The 21,483-nt window shown below is 40.3% G+C and overlaps 1 protein-coding gene across 1 annotated transcript; it reads right to left on the bottom strand.

Annotated features, from left to right (window-relative positions):
* Positions 1–3,195: 3,195 nt before the first annotated feature.
* Positions 3,196–15,251, bottom strand: LOC137293551 (neuronal PAS domain-containing protein 4-like). Its single transcript, XM_067824177.1, has 10 exons — positions 15,094–15,251; positions 14,520–14,686; positions 13,993–14,057; positions 11,980–12,069; positions 11,570–11,755; positions 7,854–8,044; positions 7,344–7,450; positions 7,029–7,185; positions 5,439–6,826; positions 3,196–5,239 (listed from the first exon to the last, which is right to left on the bottom strand). Exons 1-10 carry the CDS (start codon positions 15,138–15,140, stop codon positions 5,208–5,210), a joined length of 2,430 nt encoding a protein of 809 aa, XP_067680278.1. The 5' UTR covers positions 15,141–15,251; the 3' UTR covers positions 3,196–5,207.
* Between the last annotated feature and the right edge of the window lie 6,232 nt (positions 15,252–21,483).

The following is a 21,483-nucleotide window of genomic DNA, read 5'->3' as shown; positions in this document are numbered from 1 at the left end:
CGGCTGGATAGTCTGCTTTATTGCAATCTATGTCAACACGTGTGCTACTGTTCATAAATGTATCGAATCATGGAAATTGGGTATTACATATCAGAAGAGCATTTCGTCACAGTATCCTTTCGTCTTGTCAGGGTTCACTGAACAATAAAACAAACTTTAATTTGTGAATTTATATGACTCTCTCTTAGCTGTTAATGATGTGAAATGCTTAGTAAATATAAATTCTCTCACTCAGTAAATATTTATCACACCATTGAATGTTATTCCCTGTGCCACCATGCGATCTATTGTCCAGCTCCATTTGCCCATTAGTAATCAAAGCTTATTAAATGTCAGTTCTATCTACCGCCTAGCATGTTTTTGTCCATTAGCTATCAGTACTAATGACCTCCTGGCTTCTGTTTATTCATCAGCCAACAGCGCTTAGTTGCTGTGTGTCCTGTGCAAAGAGCATCAGCCTAAGTTGAGCAATGTTGGTCGCGGATAGTTCTTGGATGGGTGGCCATGTTTGGCAGTTTGACTCCTGGGAGTATCCTGTTACAAAATGTATATAAGCTCACATGTGACAGGGGACATTTTTCAAAGTTGCCTCTGTTCAACTAGCAGCGAGTGGGTACCCATAGGTTTGAGATGGTCGTGACGGAACCTTCTAGACCCTCACTAGCAGGTTGCGTCGTAGTGCGCATTGGTTCCTTGACAGAAGGAATAATGATAGTGCCCTCAGTATACACCTTGTATTAATTAACTCCTGGCTTTCTTTTCGTCCATTACCAGCGACGAGTAACACGTTCCATAATTGTTTTGTACCAGACTTTGTAATCTAGTTGTTTTTGTGCTTCTGTTGGGTCAGCTATGTCTGACCATATCTGTGACAACCCCGACGCAGTGTTCAAAATAGCAGCTGGTCCGATAACCTGTGGCTAGTAAAAGTCAAGTCGGGCCAGGGAATCTCCAGATTCATTGACCCGACAGGACTTGTGAATTTTCATGGGGTCATGGATTCATGCAAACAATATCTTACCATCTATGTTTGTAATCTTTTGGTTAGTTTCTATGTACAAATTTCGGTCTACTAAAGTGAATTATTTTGCGGGCTAATAACTGTCAGGCATAGCTAACACGACTGGCTAGCAACATTTGGAAACACACGACCACAATATACACAGAAGCCATCCACATCCACAGACATCAACCGTCCATCAGCAGTGGCCAAGGCTATGACATGTACCCTGTCTAGCATCTACTCATCACAGGCTTCTGTGAGATATAATACTTCATCTGCAGGAACTGATCTTGCAGTGAGTACTTAACAGGCTTTTCTGCTCTACGGTAGAAACAAGCCGCCATATATGTATACATGTCTCTTTTCACTACCCTGTACATCACTTGTTGATATCGGTTTCAGAATCTACAAGGAAGGGTTGCTCCTCATTGTAAATAAAGACGTTGTTCATTCATATATCTTTTCCGTACTTAGAGTCCCAACCCGAGATGCTCCTGGTTAGAATGGGCCTCCAGTACCCCATACGCGATGTAAGAGGCGACCCAAAGGATAGACTGATCAGGTTCGCTGACTTGGTTCCTTCATGTCACCGTATCCCACATGAGTAGATCGATGCTCATACCGTTGATCACTGGATTATCTGGTCCAGACACAATTCAGTCTAAGTAAACTTGGTCTCAGTACTTTTCGTTACACTCAACCACTGAGTCTAACATAACCTAGTTGGAGGTCGCGACAGGTAACCTTTGAGAGTGACCAACCAGAATACAGCTTATCAAATAACGAAAGTGGACATTCGCACATACCCGTTGAACTTTTACCTGAGAAAGGTTTGTAACCGAACGATTCTGAATGCTATATTCCATACGATGGCTACCGGGTAATGCACATGGCGTATGCTACAATACTGTCAACAGTGTGTAAACAGTCGCTGAAAATAGCGTTCTTGTCAATATTCAAGGATGTCAGCTTGCGGAAATATTAGCTAATGGTAACCATGTCATCGGAAAGCCGCAAGCATATATACTGCAGGTCAAATACCAGTGTTTGATGCGGATTTTCGTTTACTGAGGGATCTGTGTCAGTGACCAGCCAAACCCTAAATAGTAGCCGTTGTCTGATTGGTTAAATCCGTTCGGCTTTCTTGCGTTTGATTGGAGTGTCATACGTCTCTCAAAGGTTACCTGACGCGACCTCCTGCTAGTTTTTGTTCGACTCAGTTGTGGAGTATAACGAAAAGTACTGAGACACGATCATTTACAGACCGTCGTCATACGGCGGGAATATTGCTGAGTGCGGCGTAAAACAACAAACTCTGTACCCCAGTAAACGTAGGAAAACTTCGTTGTTGACAGCCGATTATTTTAGTGTGTCTTACGTAATTTACAATGCTTGCAAAGCACAACTACGATGGAGCAATCAGCTTATGTACTCCAGGTGCATCTGAGAAAATGTACAGCTCCTTTGAGTCCATTGTGACGTGTTATGGAAGCTGATCATGCATTATAGTTTTGAATAAACGCACTTGTTTTGGTAGTTATCGATTAATACGGAACAGGGCCCGTCCCACAAAGCGATCGTCGGTAGAGCTAAGATGATCGTAACTCCCATACGTGAACGTAGACTTACGACTGTTCCAGTGCTGCGATCGCTCTGTGGAACGGGACCCAGGAGAACTTGTTTGTCATCCCTTTCATTTATATCATCTACACACAATCATATTTGCCAAGTCGTGGCCGAGACATACTATCAACATTTCGTGAAGGTGTATGTTGTCCAACGTTTTATGGGTATATTGGATAAGTAAGCTGGAAGGTAGAAATACTAAATACGCATGACTTCAGTTAATGCGCACATGTCCAGTTATACCCTCGTCTCTACCGTTTGTCACCTACCTACGTGTTCTGTGTACGTCGCTATCTATTGTATGTTCACATAGTGTCCAGCGTGTATATTATCTTGTATTGTCACTGATTAATGTACATCCTCATCCACCGTTTGAGACATTCATAGTATCCTGCATACATCCATTTTGTCATTGAGGGTAGGCGGTGTGAACATCCGTATTGTTCGTTCGTCATTAACGGGAGTGTTTACACCCGTATTTGACGTTGGTCACTTGCCAGAAGTCATGTTTACATTCTGCATTTGCCATTCGTAACTAAAGGCTTTAAAACAACAAAGAATATCGATGATGACACAGATTATTTATTTAAGCTTATTTCATCGCAAACAAACATGCTAACAGTACAAAGCCTGTTTCGTGACGTGGTAAACATGTCAAATCAGCGTCATAACTCTGAGAAATTAAGTTTCATATCAAAGGCACTTTCCATCTTTGTGGACAAGTTGCCTCGACCACATCTATGCACACTTGGTCAAATCTACAAGTGTTTTCTACAACGAAGATTATCTCTAAAATATATCTCGTTCAAAAAAGCACTTTGGCAAAAATTCCAAGGCACTGCCATTTCAAATCACTTTTTGTGTTAACGTCAACTTCAACAGCTGTTTCTGAAGCAGTAAGCGACAGCATAGCAGCGGGAATCGGCAGCCGCGACAAAACATCTTTACAAAACGCCGTCTGCTTGACTCACAATCAAGACGCCATCTTTAAAAAGCATGAAGCGTGGAGCCGAGAAACTAAAGCCCTTTCCGACTCAACAGTTAGAACTAGAACCAGCCTAGTACAACCGCTTTTCTAGTGTATCACGTTGTCATGATCGGGCAGTCACAGTATTGATCAACAAGACATCACAACGCTTAAACAGGCCAGCCATTTAAACACAGGTGTGAATGTTAATCAACACTGGATAGAAGAGAATACTTCAACACTGAACACAGCGCGCACCCTCAGGAAAATACACAAACATGAAATATTGCATATAATGATTTAGAGGGAAAGACTGATCACCTCAAATTTCCTAATGTCAATCCCAGAACAAGACCCGCTCTGTACACTGGTACTGATTAAGAAATTTGACATCTCCAGTTAATCCCTAAAGATCCAAATTTGAAACGTGTAAAGTGCCTTTCCCACTTCATGAGACCGGCTCGTGGTCATGGGAATTACACCTTACCCTCTTTCTGTGACAAAGATATTGTCCCTCGCGGAATGCCATCCTTAGACAAAGTTTATCTTCTACACAAAAATAGCATGCATAGGAACTAAACAACATGGCTACGGACCGAAAACACAGAGACGCGAAAACAGCTGCTGAAGTTGACTTGAAAAGGAGCTCATATACACTGGATTGGAAATATCTAATCGTGGAAAAGTTGATAAATAACCTTGCCTCCATATAGGATAAATGACTGTATATTGATCAATAACATAATTGCTGTCGACCGGCGACATATCAACACGTTGGTTACGGAGTCTGGGTTAATGTCTAATGAGTAATGGGGATGTGTTATGACAATGTATCTGTTGTCCTTGACGATATAAGGTTGCGCGTACATCTAAGAACGTCCTGGTAATTAGCTGTAGCTCTTATATCCAACGGGTAAATGTATAACAAACATTCAAATAGTATTACGATGAGGTCATGACATGAGATGAATACAGTGTGATTATAAAGGTAATTAACAAAATAATCAATGACCTGCAATGATTATTACCACTGACCTGCAGGGCATGGTGACGGACTGACCAGCAGTTTGTGTATAAAACATGACATGAGGTGACAGATAACCGGTACAAACAATAACAACATACCAATAAAATGCTAACAAAGTGAGTACCATCGTGCATTCAATGCAGTGATGCTTTGTTTGTAACTAGTAACAAACACAATCTTCCCAACAAAACCAAATCTCTACTAGTAGTAGTCTTCAAAAATGCAAACTCAAGTCAGTGCACTATATCATCGACCTTTTCACAGGGCTGTTTCAGACGAGTTGTCTCAAGTTACTAAAGTCCATGTAGACTAGTCCAGTGCTTCGAGCACTTAGCCTGACCTGCAGGGGAGCATGACGTAAGGCTGCTCAAAGAGCCAAATCAACACGTGACTGTCCAGCAGCGACATATTCAGGGTCCATATATGTTGGCATGGCAACAAGGCCCGTCCAGCGGGATGTAACAATTATATATGGCTGACCAGCAGCGACACCTCAAATGGACAACTGTCCAAACGGGGTGTTGTTGACATGGCAATATGCCATACACTAAATAACGGTTGTAAGTCAAGCTTACACACTTGGCCTACTGGGTTTCTTCAGATAGAGCAATGGCGCCTGTGGAAAAAGAGAAAGACAATCATGAGTATTTCGTTCTTTACACAAGTAATAGATGGTACGGGATAAAGCGGAGTCGTTATATGCATACATTTAATAGAACAATAACATCTGATAATAAAGAAGATTGTTCTTAATGTTGTTCTTTCTGTTAATCTTAATCAAATTAATTAAAATGAAACTTCGGAATGATACTTACCACTAGTTGGAGCCAGGGATGTCAGCAGTTTTTGGATTTGAAAGAAATCCTCCTCCTCGTAGGAACCACATGGCTTTGGGGTGCTGAGAGGCAGATACTCGTCCTTGACGGTCACAGACAGGGTCATCTCCAACGGGGTAGATGCAAGCTCCTCCTCCTCTGACAATTCACATGACGTCATCGAGAATGGAGACATACTTTGAGAAGCTGGGCTGTTAGAGCATTCAACTTTGATAGGCGGGTGGCAATCTTCTTCTTTAACCAGAGCCTGCTGGTCAAAGAATGTCCCCGCTGAGTCGACCAACATCTGGGCGTCAAAGTTTGAAGTGTTTTCCCCATTGAAGTGGTTGAAGTATTCCTCTAGCTCCGTTGCGTCGATTAGTGGAAGGTTTTTCTTGGGTTTGACTTGGATGCTGTCAACCTTTTTCGACACTTCATGACATGGAAAGTTGACCTTGGCCTCTTCAGGACACTGTGGGTTTGGTTTAGAAATGTCGAAATCCCAAAAGAACGACTCAATTTCAAATGCATCGATGACTGGAAGTTCTTTCCTCTTCTTGACGGGTGTTGTGGGAAGCGGTTCAGACTTGATCTTCGGTCTGCAGTTGGCCAGTTGTTTCAGTTCATCGATGATGGTCTTGGGGCCTAACGGAGTTGACTTAGATGGAGTGATTACATCAACTTTGAAGACCTTGCTGTTTGGATCAGGCGAGGAGGCTGGAGATGGATCTGGTGTCAGATATGATTCTGGGAGGGCATTGACATCAGGAACCACCTGTTCCTGGAGCATAGAGCCTGGACTGAGTGAACTGGGCTCTATCAAAATATTCTTCTTTTGCTGGAGAGTCACTGCAGAGAAAACGTTGTTACTCTGAGACATCACCTGCGTTGGCTCAGCCCATCCGCCCTGAGCGACAGAGAGTGCTGGGAAGGAATCACGGAAATTATCCAGGTTGGGAATCATGAAACTACTTGAACCGAAATCGAAACCTTGACCAGAGAGTTTGTCACCATTCCCACTGGGAGAGAGTCTTGGAACCTTTGCTGTTGGTTTACAGGGCCCCTTGATCTTTCTCTTCAGCATCTCCTTCAATCGCTCAGTCTGACCAGATCCACCGTTTTTCAGCTGATCACCTCGCCCCAGTCTTGGGTCGATGTAAGGCATGAAAGGTCCTGTCTGACAGCCACTCTGAGGAGCATAAACAGGTCCAGCCTGTGTTGCCCTCATTCTGGTAGAGGTCTGGAAGCCAGAACTGGGTTGCAGCCACCTGGTGTCCTGCTCCTGAACCATAGTTGGACATGGCACTGTCTGTTGCCAGGGTTCACCACGTGGAGGATAGAACTGGAACATCTGACTCTGTAGTTTGAACTGGTACGCCTCTTGCTCGCTGAAATAAAAATACACACATTCAAGACACTATATAATATGTAACACTTAACTACTAAACAGCCAAACGACATACATTATTCTTTAGGTAATACCAATCAGCTGAAGTACATGATCATAAAGCTTCTACAAAACTAAATAATTGCCATCAACAGAGGCATTCAGGTGTAATTGAGGCCTATTAGACAGGAAATTGAACGCACCTGATAACCTGGTTGACGCACACGATGACTGGGTCATCGCTGTTGGATACTGACGCCTGCTTGATATGCATGACAACATTAACCCAGAAGATGGAATTATCTGCCCGGATCATTCTCACAATCATCATGCATCCCATCTCGTGGTTGGAGCGGATCACTGGAATCAAGGACGTAAAATGAAAAGTTTCATTCACCATGCGTTGAAAACAGTAACCAAACAAAGAAGAGTCCGACCGATTTAATTATATGTATTGATATTTATGGACTATATTTATGGAAACAGACCTAGCAGGGTACAATATAGCATCTACTTACATTGCACGTGTTTATCTCTGGCCTCCTGCAGGTCCTCGGGATGAAGAAGACTGTACCAAGATCGACGGAACAGTTCCCCATTGCTGTAGCCAAGATGGTACTCGGCCCTGAAATTATAACATGTATGTTTACTATACAGAACTCATGTTTGTGTATACTCAGACATAGTCAAGCAATTGAAAATCCTATTTGAAAATCCTATTTGAACCAAACAGTCACAGGAGTCATACAAGACTATCTGTTTCTTTGACTCACGTGTCCACAATTACTACCTATCAAAGACGTCATTAACCAATGATGCACCAACTGATTCGCTACATTAAAATCTGTATGTGAGTGTTCCTGAATGAATGATTAATAGACTACCGACTAAACTAGAATAGTCCAAACTAGACTATGTGATTGTTGATATAGCTTGTGGAAATTGTATGTATGTGATAACAAAACCTGCGAGCTGTGACATGAATGATATAAATCGAACATTGCAAAACTTGTGCGATGAAAACGTACGTGTGTGAAACTTCCAAGAAGCTTAGATCGAGTTGATGAACTGTCTTGAAGACCATCGTGTTGTTTTGGATCAGATTTTCTTTTAAGTCGGGGGTGATGAGGGGTGTGCATGTTCCCATGAATACCAGCTGCTGCTCACTGCTCGACTCAGGGCCAGGGTGAGATACGAAGTGACCCTTCACATACATCACCTGGCAATGGAAAAATACCAACATTAAACCAAACGAAAATTCGTCTTTCTAGTCAAAAATAGAAATGATACAACTGTTTCGATTTGTTCATGAATTTAGCAAAATTCATTTCTCAACTGAACATACATAGGCTTGCTTCATCCCTACAACAACCAGCCAGCATCATGCGTTCTAAGTAGACAGGCAGTATTTCATCAACTAATTTTTTCACAGAGACAACACTAACACGTTACACATGTAGAACTGCTCATGTGACCGCTATTACATAAACACTCCCTTCTCTGTAAGCGGTAAAACTAGAAGCCCATGTCTCTAGTTGACATCATATCGTTTATATATAGAGATGTTTAGCTATCGTTTCTTGAGGGATAAAGTTACTCCTGGGGCCATGGCTGCATAAAGCCAGTATCCTGACACATATAACCCACATCAATCTAAACTATAAAGTTGGAAGAAGTAAAGTCCCGTCTTAGTTTAGTTGTACTCCATCACTCTGACAAGGGAGATATAGATAGCAAGCCTTGGGCTAAGAGCCCAGCTCCATCTGAGCACGACGGGACAGGCTGTTACCTAGCTGACATAGATTGGATCACCACGTGTTCTGTGTCAGCATTATATATGTAACAGTTAACCCACTGTATGCGTGGTCGCTGATAATGACATGTGCACACATTGATATGTACTGAGTAAATATAGTGGAGCAACGCCTAGAATATAATATAATACTTTACAGAAGTCTGGAGCCATAAGCACTAATGAAAGCATTAATTCGTTCTGTACGATACACATAACCTTTTCACAGAGCTGAACTGAACGCCAGCCCATAGATATATCGCAATTCTATCAATTAAAGAGGCAGGTCTAGCTAGTCTGCTATTTATATTTTTTTAGAAATCTTCACTTTAAGTATTAGGTATTATTACCACTGAGACTTGTGCTAGTCTACAATACACAGTAATCTAACATTTACGGTCTGAAGTGTTTTCTTTATTATTCAGTTTGAATTATTAATTTAGTTCACCAAGTATGACTCATCCAGGTAATGACTGTCTAAATACCACTTGTCAACACCGTTTCCTTTCTACATCGCAGTGTTGTGAAGCCACAGCTCATACGAGATATGACACATAAAATATTGCTTCCGTTAGGAAAGCAGCGCGGCGCTTGACAATGGCTTAAATTGTTTCCCTCTTCGAAGAATGGCCATAAATCATAGTCGCCATGTCAAGTAGAGCATGACACGGCAGTATTATGTCCCCTTAAACAAAGTTTTCATATTTAGTTTTCAAGTGACGCAGGCATTTTGAATAAATATAACGTTTTTATATCAGATGTGTGTCACTGGCGACTTAGAATGTCAGTTTAGAAAAACGGGAGATGATTCTCCCTTATGTCAGACTATCAAGAAGTTGTTCGCTGTTATGACGTCAGTGTAGCCATGGTAACATACCGAGTTTCATTTATCACCCACACTTAGGTCAAACAATAGTAGAGACGCATGTGTGTTTGAGTGTGTGTGCGCCCGTGCGTGCGTGTGAACATGCATATATTTCAAACGGTGTAGTCAGTATTCAGTGCAGGTTTTGAAAAAGGGTGGACAATGTCATGAGTGATTGCTGAAAGAAATATTCACTTCAATCGCTAAACAAAACTCGAATCACTGGTTGGTACCAAACGATGACGAATACACAATTTACAAAAGTGTACTAGGTGAAACATAAATTAACTATAAGCAACACAACTTGAGCGTATCAACCAACCTAACAGAAATTGCAATCCATATCAAATGATACGTCTGACTGTATGCAATTGTATCCATGAGCCAACAGCATTAGAGGGTATCACTGTTAGTGTTGAAATACTAAGAGCATCTCGAAACATATACGTATCAAGTTACTAGTAATGAAATCCACTAGACAATGCCAGGGGTAAGTGTTTATGAGAATAGTTCTTCATAACTCCATTCACCAATCGACGGAGGGTGTTATCATTGCGATAAAGCAATGTAATAAATTTGGAATCCAAATTTGATAAATATGCAAGTTATGTCAATTCACAATTTATAATGTGCTGTTGAAAACTCTCTGATTTTGTTGTTTCTAAAAGGGAAGACCTTATTTGAAGTAAGAGTTATGTTTGGACTATATTAACTAGTAAATTTTAACAATAACATTATATGATTCGAAGGTAATTAACCTCCAGTGTTTCCGCTGCATTTATATCAAATATCAGGAATAAAAAATATGTATGATTCAGTTATACAATTCTTGTTACTAATATATCGTCATGATGTAAAAACATACGAGGTTATTAATCTCTCTATCTCCTTTTGACAAAACCATAACCTATTGTCCGTGCTAACTGGAGCAATTACACTACCAAATTTATTTCGGTCGTGAATAAAAGAATGACTTATATACGAGCTTTTGATGAAGGCAGGTGTCAGTACCCTCTGTTGTGAGCTACATCAAACGGCTGTGAGTATGCCAATAGCCGTCTTCTATCCGTCATAATGATCGACATGTCATTGTATCGTTATGTATCGCAGTACGCGACCTCTTTATTCTTCTCACTAACTTGTAATCAATGCATCAACGTCATAAGACTGACACAAATTATGATAGATATTGTCTTACAGGATTAACAGATAGCCTAGTCCAATATCAAAGGGATGCTCACTTTGATTGTCAGCTTTGTTAAAATTGTGGTGACTCGTATTGTTTGAAAACAAAACACACACAATTATTCACGTATTTGAATTTACCAGTGTTCATTTTCGTATATGAGGTATTATATGTTTCCTGAGCAGTTTCTCGTTTGTTTCTAACTTCGAACTTTCACATGACCTTTGCATGGGATTCCTAAGTAAACAGGCTGGTGTGGAGAAAATGCGGGCTGTTGTAGAATGTTATTCCACCGAAAAGCAGCTGAAATTTGACACGCAGAATTCCGCATGACAGACTTTGAAATATGTTGCTCCCAATTATTCTTACTGGAGTGGAACGAAATTCTACCTTAGGTTTCACCACTTAAAACATGCTCTTCTGAGACACCAGTGATATATGGAAGTGTTTTTTTCATCAACCGCCAGATATTCCGTTCGGTCATGACAAACCCACCTGATAGAAAGCATCTGCGTTTTTTAGGTTTATCAACTACACCAATCCAAGCCACAACTAAATTGAACGAAGTGTCATACGCTTGCATTCTGCCTTGCCAATTCAAAAACAGTACAAACAACAGCAAAGGAATTTCACTCCCATGCTAACTACGTAGACTTTGATACCCAATGAACTCGACTCCCAAGCCAAGCTTTCTCCCACAAAATATTAATTTAAAATAATGGTTGGTAGCTTTGAAACTCTTCTATGTAAAATATTTCTGTCATCCAAAAACGCAACAACGCAACACAGAATAAAAAACAATCGCTCCTCTTTGACTCATATTTTTAGATCTAATGATGGATGGTTTTGTGGAAAACAGAAACATTTCACATGCTCTCCAAAAGAAGGTACTGAAGCTTACCTTCACATCCCCGAAACCAGCCTGGCGTTTTAGACTCCTGGACATATTCATGCGACAGAAGAAGGCTACGTCCCGCGTGTCCCCCTCGCTGTCTGTCCCTGCCTGTAGAAGTTGGGCCTGTACCGTCCCGTGGTCACGCTTGTCTACAATATCATACAAACTGTCCCCCTGGGTTTTCATGTCAACCTGAAATATACAAGAGGGTTACAGTGAGTCATGACTAAGGTTAACATCATCAGCTTTAGTTACGCAATATTGCTGACATATACGCTATTTCGTGAAGTTAGATTGTCTTTTCTGAAACTTATCATGACTTTCCCTTTCCAACATTTAATAACAACATTTTAAAAAATAAATGTACAAAGCACGAACTCAATCATTTTCGGGAACTGTGCTTTTTTGACACTCACCATAGAATGACCCAGATAGTCTGTTACATTTTCTGAGATATAAACCAGTTTTCCTTCCCTGGTTGCGATCAGCAAAAAGCCAGTCAGAGCCTGGAAGGAAATAAATATGTTGAACTCTCTTCCTTGTTTCTGATGTGATGACTAGATGCTGTTAAAGTGTAACAATACAAACTGAATAAAGATGCACCTATGACATGACTGTAAACACAAACTTTGGCCATCAGCAGTAAGAGAGTGTAGACAGCTGATTTAGGTCCTACTTTTGAAATGTACATATGCCTTTGTTGGTAATAAATGTGTGCGTGCGTGTGACGTAGTCAGAGTTTGGTGTATAAATACAGATATTTCACATTACCAACCAAATTTCAGGTATAATGCCAAACACCGAGTTACGTTTCCCCTCTCAGACTACAATGCTTGTGTTAATGGAAAGCAGAGGGGGGCGTTTTCAAAATACAGTTCCACCTCAGCAACAGGGACTCGCTGCGAGTAGGTTTTATCGTATTAAACTTCGACCTCACAGATTGGTGAGCTTATCAAGCTACGTGGAAAAGGTCACCTACAATTGCTTGCATATGTGGGTTCGTTGTTGGTCTATCTTTAAAGCAAAGAGATTGTGGTCCCACTTTTATGCGATTTTCGACATATGTTTGTTGTTATCTGCTAGTCCTTGTTGAGTTCTAGAGCGCACGGGCTCCACATTTTGGTAACTGGCGTGATAACATTTGACTTTTTAACTACCCAAATAAGGCTATCTCTCGCATTCAGCAGTCTTTGCCCTTGCTGTCAGTATGACACAACTACCGCAATGAAGTCAGTTAATAACATCTCACAATACCAGACATTTTGTCTTTAATAATTACAAGTCGGCAGAATTTGTTTGGGTTTAATTTCTTTTGAAACATGCTAAACTTATCGACTTTTTAAAAGATATATTTTTAAAAAATGTCATATACGCAATACAAACATTAATATCTAAGGCGTTAATACTGCATACATGCTGCATAAAACCACCATAAACGTCCCAATGAGCCATGGTTAAAACAAAATCAATAGATTTCATTCGTTCATACTACAGGGAATCGACACTTGTAGATATGAGGCGATCTAGGCATTGATGCGTCATCGCGCCACAATGTGTACGTCGATAAATTCATAAATACTCCGCGAGCTCGTCAATCGACCCCGGTGTGCGTATAAAGAATTGTATCTATCTAGCTAGAAAAATCAATACCTTTACCAGGAAGATATGGCATGGCAGGGGAAATTCACAACGTTTCCATACTTAAACATCGATAAAATTACTTCACGCAGGTAAATTAGAATGGCATTCACACAGGTGTCATATTTCAAATAAACATGAGGTCATATAGTGCCGAAAACGAATGTGAAATAGGTAGCAGTTTTGAAAACAAGATGACAGTTGCCACACTGAACCTCGTGGATTTAATTCAACTGTGAGTGGCACAAATGAGTAATTAAAAGGCCATCACAACGTGTCAGATGGCAGATATGACGTCACAAAGTCTGAGGTCCTCCCCACAGTAACCCCTGACATCTGCTTTTATTGCTCACTTGTGAAAAATTCCGACAAGAATCTAAACCGTGGCCGTATACCTAAACTGTTAACCTGATACCCATATGACGTCAACGATCTAAGAATAGAACATACACATCTAGGCAGAGTTCATAGACAACTTTCAGCTTAGGAACAGCTTTGATCCCACGTACCCACACGATTAACCGATCAGCATCAACTTTCCCTTCATATTGTGATATCTAATAAGCGAATAACTGGGAAAATGTTCCGGACTCGGACCGACAGATTTCTCAAAGCGGGGTCTGTTGCCGCCCGCCAAACCGGTCGAGTATAAATAGCGGTATTACTAAGCACAACCTGGGATTGTTCAGGCCACGGTCGCGGAGTGAGGGGCATTGCGAACGTAAATAATAGGTACACTGGCAAGGTGGAGTGAAACCCGGGGAGATTTAGAAAACGAAGTTCAAACTTACCTGGAAAAAATCACACGAAGGAACGTTGAGGTTGTCTTTTCCAGGTTGGCGACTGGATCGAAACACTGAAAGATGACAAAGAGTTCTTGTTAAACAACACCTTCAAACTTCATTATACGAAGTTTCAAATTCGATGACGTCGACAGATGTAATGTTATATATTTCATTCTTGTTTCTCTCCCCACACTACTGCAAAAGTTATCAAACAGTACGAGACTCGAGTTGAAATAGGTGGTCAAGACATGCCTAGACAATGTTGTACGAAGAGGCAGGTACATGCTTTTACCAAATTTTATACATACATCAAACACAGTTTAGACTTCAATCTTACCAACACCTTCTTAAGCATACATAAATCTGTTTTGACCGGAATAAATAACAAGACATCATTTAAGTCCCTTAAATTCGAATGAAAATGATGGCATATCATAAACTTATTTAAAACTACACTTTAAAATAAGAAGCAATTTTAACAATTTTCCTAATGCTTTCACATGAAAACAAGAACAAAAATTATTCCCACTTACATTTGTCAAGTACGTTGCACTTCCTAATATAAACGCAACTCAGGGACATGATTTGAAGTTGGGACAAGCGTTGACGGGCGGATTCGGCGAGGGGCAACAGGTCTCTCATGACGGCTATCTCAGCGTTAATCTGATCTCGCCGTTGTTTTGAAGCCCCTTTGTTGGATCTGAACAAAATAAAACACTATTAAACTATATCTGATAACAACAGAAACTATCCAGATCAAACTAACGAGTGGAACCGCGCGATTTGATATCGTTCAGAACGGGGGAGTGTAATGTTAATAGCTTTTCAGAAGTTTGTTATGTCAACCTGAAAAAAAGAGATAAAGTTAATTCAAGGAGTGGTGCAAATAAACCTCCTGGGACTGGGCAAATACGTCGCTTTAATAGACTAGACTCACGTCGATAGTAAAAACAAACACCCCGTGTATACAGACTAATAGGTATCCGACGAGAGTATCGACCATAAACCCGTGGGCGTGTGTGGTAGAAATGAATGCTTCTCACTGTACACACACATTCACACAACGTAGAATACCATGTCCCACACGTCAACTCAAACATCACTTACCTATCAAGATCATAGAGAACCAGCTCTTCTACAGGACTTGGAGCCATTGTGTGTGTGTAAACTCTAAGACATTAAAAAATAAAAATCCTAGGAACTCGGCTTAAGACGGACCAGCCGTCTTTTCTCGGTCTACCTTCTCGTGAAGCCGGACAAGCTTTGAGCTCAGTGACATCATACCTGTCGATTTTAGTTCCTCGCTAGTCACGTGACGATTCTGATTGGCTAAGCCGCGTCGTCTGCCTGTTGAATGGCGGATTCGCTTGCGTTAGCTGGAGAGTGGCCTTGACACGAGCAATTCCCTTTTACAGGCATTGGTGTGGCTTATAGTAAGTGTTTAGCGATGGATTCATTTCCGGGAGACAGGAGCTTACAGACAACAGGCAAAATGAAAACATTTTGTTGCTTCACAGAATCTTAGTGTAGGTGTTAAAGCTACACGTTGTATGTGAAATTTCCTTGTTTGCGTCCTCCTGTATGTTTACATGACTGATAACCGCATTCATTGTTATTGCTTTATGAAATATTTCGATTTCACGAATTCAACATCCACCGTTAAACAACAGCCTGGAAATATATTTTGGACTTCACCATACCAAACAATTTCGACATCGATTAAAAAAACAAATTTTTGTGGAATTACTTTTATATACAATTTGTCCGAAATGCGTTCCTTTAATCATACAGCAGCCCACATCAACACGCTGATCATGATCAGATGATCATAAACTGCATATATAGACTGTTACTGACAAATGTACACGTATATGCTATTTGTAAAGCGATCGACTATTTGATATATATTCTGTGTAACGGTCAGGAGAAATAAGAAACTGTTCCAGGAGGGAATGAACGAATGAATGAATGAATATATGAAAGAATATGTGTGTGCGTGTGTGTACATGGCGGATCCCTGATAGTAAAATGGATATTTATTATTCACGCCCTGCTACGAAATGTCAGAGAAGCAGAAATTATTTCATGATGATTTTATGTTTAGATACTCGAAATGTTCATTCAGAGACACAATTACAGAGTAAAATAGGAGAGAATTTCATTTGCAATACGTACTAGTATATACGTGACAGGCGTACAAAAATACTAAAGACTAAGGACATTGCTGATAAATAATGGGCAGAGGCAACTGTTGTATACATCCGCTATACCTCCTCCTTATTTTAGTATAGTATACAGTGCAAGCTAAATAGAACCCGAGTACGTCTACGTGCGATATATTCGGGTGTCAACAACGTCAGCGCAAACAAAATAGCAAGAGAAAAGGGAACGGAAAGCGTCAACTTCCTCCAAATAGCAAGAGAAAAGGGAACGGAAAACGTCAACTTCCTCCCAATAGCAAGAGAAAAGGGACCACAGAAAGTCAGCTTCCTCCAAATAGCATGAGAAAACGGAATGGAAAACGTCAACTTCCTCCAAATAGCAAGAGAAAAGGGAACGGAAAACGTCAACTTCCTCCAAATAGCAAGAGAAAAGGGATCAAAAAAGTCAACTTCCTCCAAATAGCAAGAGAAAACGGAACGGAAAACGTCAACTTCCTCCAAATAGCAAGAGAAAAGGGAACAGAAAACGTCAACTTCCTCCAAATAGCAAGAGGACAAGGACCACAAAAAGTAAACTTCCTCAAAATAGCGAGAGAAAAGAGACCACAAAAAGTCAACTTCCTCCAAATAGCAAGAGGAAAAGGACCACAAAAGTCAACTTCCTCCAAATAGCCAATGATTATTCACTATCGTCTCTGCTATCTGAAGAAGCAGACTCCGTTGGCCATACAACATGCAACTGGATTCTTTGACATACTTGTATTTTCCTGGTTTTTAACTAAATAAACAAACTATTAGTCCTTTTTGTTTTCCCTGATGCGGATAGAATAAGATGGCAAGTACGTTTATGTATGACCTTACCTGTTCTACACGCGAATTCACAATTTGCTCCGACGCACCTATAATAGGTTATACAGACAATATATATGACATGGTCAGCTTAGAACCATTCATAGAACTGAACAGAGAGTCCTAAATCTTGAAATCATTATATCAAAATAATTGACCGTATACACAATCCACGAGGGCGATTTACTGGTCGCACGTCTCAACACATAAGGCAATGATATGGTTTGTTCTCGGGACCTCTTCATGGACTTTGGGATATGAGTCCCGCCCTGTGAAAGATAGTTTCAAGCTAGATAGCACGGGCGTCGACTCTGTCGCCTTTCCTGTGTTGATAACAAGGTAGATTGTGACAGTTGTTTACGAAAAAAAATTATTAACTTTGAACTGATATTGGGTGGTGTTCCTCAGGTGAAATGACATAATGGGAAACATTCGAGTTAAACGGGATACCTGTGACATTAGCAAATCCGACTCATCACACAATTTCAAGTCATCCCGTTGTACACATGACTATACTACTGCATTGTGCCGGCACATGTTTAACAACTATCCGAATCGTGAACACAGGGGGCGGTGCGTTAGCCCAGTGGTCATGCCGAAGACCATGATCGATTCCACACATGGGTACAATGTCAGAAGTCCATTTCTGGTGTTCTATGAAGTGATATAGTTGGAATATTGTTAAAGTTGCGTATAAAAGCCCTCATATCAACGTTGATATGTTTGTATTTGTTGAGAATTCGAAACAGTCAAAGAGACTGTGTGAAAATAGAAAGGGAGTACGTTGCAAGCAATATATTTGGTGTTGAAACAAGGTGTTAGTAAGTAAAAATTTAAGCAAATTACATTCAAAACATCGAATTCACTGGCATGAGAATAATGTATGAAGGAGTACATGAATACCTTTTCCGCGAACACCTGGTGTCATCACTGATTTTCAGAGCGAATACGTGTATTTTAACAATGATTACGTCATTTTATGTTTGTAAGAATGACGTTTGTAATCGTCCTGGGCACACATCTGAACCATATTTGCTATGGTAAAGGAAGGAGACGAGATAATTGGAATTGCAACACTGATGGTCAACGGCAGAGAAAGATCAAACTCGCTGATCCACCGAAAGGGATCCATTAAAACCATAGGATTCCACTGCGGGTCACAAAATTGATAAACTAAGTCCGGTTTACTATAGCTACCCTACTATAGAATATACACATATATGACATATGAATAAAACGTAACAGACATGACATTTGTGAATGTGCTTAGTTTTACGTCGCACTCAGTAATATTTCGACTACATGGAGGTGGTATGTAAATAATCGAGTCTGTACCATAGAATCCAGTGAACAACAACATGAGTATTGATCTGTGCAATTGGGAACCGATGACGTGATCTTAATGTAAAATGTACTATAATTTATTATAACAGTTTTGTTTCCGAATGTTTACTTGTGGCCCAGTGCTGTACTTAACATACACTATCCAAAATACTAGCATCTTACACGTTTTAAGGTAATCTGAGGAAGTAAATGTAGTTACCTTTAAAACTGTTTAAGGAGACATGAAGCTTAACATACCTTTAGGATTCTATGTGCATAAGACAAAAATATACGATCACATTGTACTAGGTGTTTATCTGTTCCACAGCCTTCAGTAAAGTCACCATTTCTCATATAATGCGGATTGATTTTCTCACCTGTTTGAGAGTGGCGAGACAATAAGGATATGTACAGGTAATATCATCATTGCGTTACTTTTCCCGTCACCTCGCTTCCGTTATGTAGTGTAGGTTTCCCGTTATGTAGTGTAGGTAATGTGTATAGGAAACCAGTTATGGCATGCTAATGATAGGAATTGTACATGCATGACAATTCTGTAAAGGTTGACTAAATACGTCCCATTACTTATTTTTATTTTGGAATAATTTGATGCTGTTTGTTTTGTATCGTTGAAACTGCTCGTCACGCATGGTGTGTCTACCATCTTGTAGTATGAATTATTGAAACTTGCGTTACTTTAAGACTGTTAGGTCTGGTAAGTGTACTGGAAACAGCTTTGTACGTAGGATGGGTTTATGCAGGTTGCTAATAATTGATGTGTGAAACTAATTGAATAATTGAGACAGAGAGAGAGACAGAGAGGGAGAGACAGAGAGAGAGACAGAGAGAGAGAGAGAGACAGATGGTCTACAAACGAGATCAGACCTGTATTTAAATGATATAAGCGAGTAGCCGACAACAGTAACCCCACCATGGAGCCTACTGAGAATGACGTTATTATTAACATAATTATATATTCGCTGCTGCCTAACAATGGATCTAATAGTATATAGCAATTTGAAATAGTATATTCGACAATACATTTTTCCTCATCAAAAAAGTGTCTCATAAATAGAAATGCTACTTATTTCTGGCTAGACTGCGTTTCATATGAACGTAGATTTGTTTTGTTTTCATGAGGTGTGAGTAAACACCTTTCACAGCGGCTCGTACAGAATTAGAGGGTGCAGAGTTTACGATTGCGGCACCTCCAGGCATTCTGTCTTGCTGGGTGGCAACGTAGAATCCTTGTTGAGAGTGTGTATAGAAACTGAACTTATCGCTGTGAGGAGGTTTGCTCCGGTTCCTACCGTGTCACCGTAGTTTGCAAGGAGACAGAATCTAGGACACATTAGCTTGAAACCCCGAATGGGTTGCAGATGTTGTGGACTTCTTTTCAAGCAAGGAGAATTCGTTGACATATCAAGTATATTATAGGAGCTAAATGAAATCTTTGACATCTATAACGTTGATATGGTTGTGTTTGGTGAGAATTCGAAATAGTCATTAAAAACTAGACGCGAAAATGTGTGAAAATAGTAAGGGATTACGTTGCAAACAATATATTGGCTGTTGAAACAGAGACCATATATCATGTGCAACACTCTCAGTATGCTGGAGTCCAGGTTACTTGAATTTAACTTTTAACAGTTTTTAGCACTTTTCCAGCAATATCACGGCGGGGGACACCCGGAACGAGCTTCACACTTATATATTATAGCTTGTGTGGCAGGGCTAAGGAAATATCCTATAGATTTCTGCTGATACAGCTACAAGTTCTTCGGAACACACAGTCGATCAGGAGGCATGGTTTTTGTTCACTTCCTGTTCTCGCATTTGAAAATGTATCCTTTCTGAAAGCCCATGTAGCAATTACGCAGCTACCATCACAAACATTACCTGTGAGAGAGAAACTAGACCGCTCGTGTTACTTCTTGGTGAAGGCTAGACTAACTCTTAGTCGCTGAATATATCTAACAAACAAACGCATTTACACTGAAGAGGAGCCCCTTTGAGATTGGAAATTCAGACCAGACCAGTGCATGCAGAGAAGGCTAGGCAGTAGGGAAAATAATGTGGTTCAGGGACTGAGGGACCAGGCTTTAGCAGCGCAGAGAAGGCTAGGCAATGGGGAAAATAATGTGGTTCAGAGACTGTGGCTAGGCTAAGCTAGACCAGGAATTGATGGATGAAAGGTACCTTGTGTCATTACAGCACGGGAAAGCTACATTTAAGAAAAAAAAGTTGAAAATGGTGTGTGCTTTTACGAATGAATTATTTACGAATGATTATGCAACAAATTATTTCTTTTATGCATTTTAACTTATGGGAGGGTCAAAGGAATTCACTGTTTTGTGATAACTGTTTGAGATAAGAGCTATTGCTGCTTCAGTTACTATGTTTACATTTATGCTAAAACCTGAAAACCAATGTAGAAGAATGACCAATAATTCCACAATTTATTATGGTTAGAAACAGTCACATATGTGACGACTGACAACTCTTTCCATCCCATAGCTGTTTTGAAGCAAACTTTATGACAAGATTTTTCCAAAATCTGTATTGTTGCCGCCATGACATTTGATTTTAAGTTGAAACGTCACAATGCATTTCATCTAAAACTGCGTCAAAGCAACGAACGTATACCATATACTAGTACATTTAGCTGTTTCACAATAAACTCAAGACGTCACTACATTTGTGTAAACTTTTGTGAGTGAGTTTACGTTTATGCTGCACTCAGCAATATTCCAGCAATATGGCGGCTGTCTGGAAATAACCGCCCGCACCAGACAATCCAGTGATCAACAACCTGGGCATCGATCTCAGCACTTGGGACCCAGTGACCTGTGGCAACCAGTTCAGCTAACCTGAAAACCCGATTACGTTAGTCGCCTCTTACGTCAAGCTTGGGTTACTGAAGATTCTATCTAGAACTTTCTTGGGTGTAAACCTTTGTGAACACACCATGATATAACAGTTATACTATTCAAACATATAGACATATTTTGTAGTAACATCATACTACCTTAACTATTTACGGATGAATGGTTTATTAGTGTTATTCTGACAGTGTTACTTTATACGTCCTCCCACAGAGAATGGATAAACCAGTCTAATGGTGCACTGAACATATTTCAACCGATTCTCCGTAATACATACT

Source organism: Haliotis asinina, chromosome 8 (genome assembly GCF_037392515.1).
Source record: "Haliotis asinina isolate JCU_RB_2024 chromosome 8, JCU_Hal_asi_v2, whole genome shotgun sequence".
In the NCBI taxonomy this organism is placed as follows: domain Eukaryota; kingdom Metazoa; phylum Mollusca; class Gastropoda; order Lepetellida; family Haliotidae; genus Haliotis; species Haliotis asinina.
Note: the sequence above shows the minus strand (reverse complement) of the source record. Positions and strands in the feature narration are given on the sequence as shown.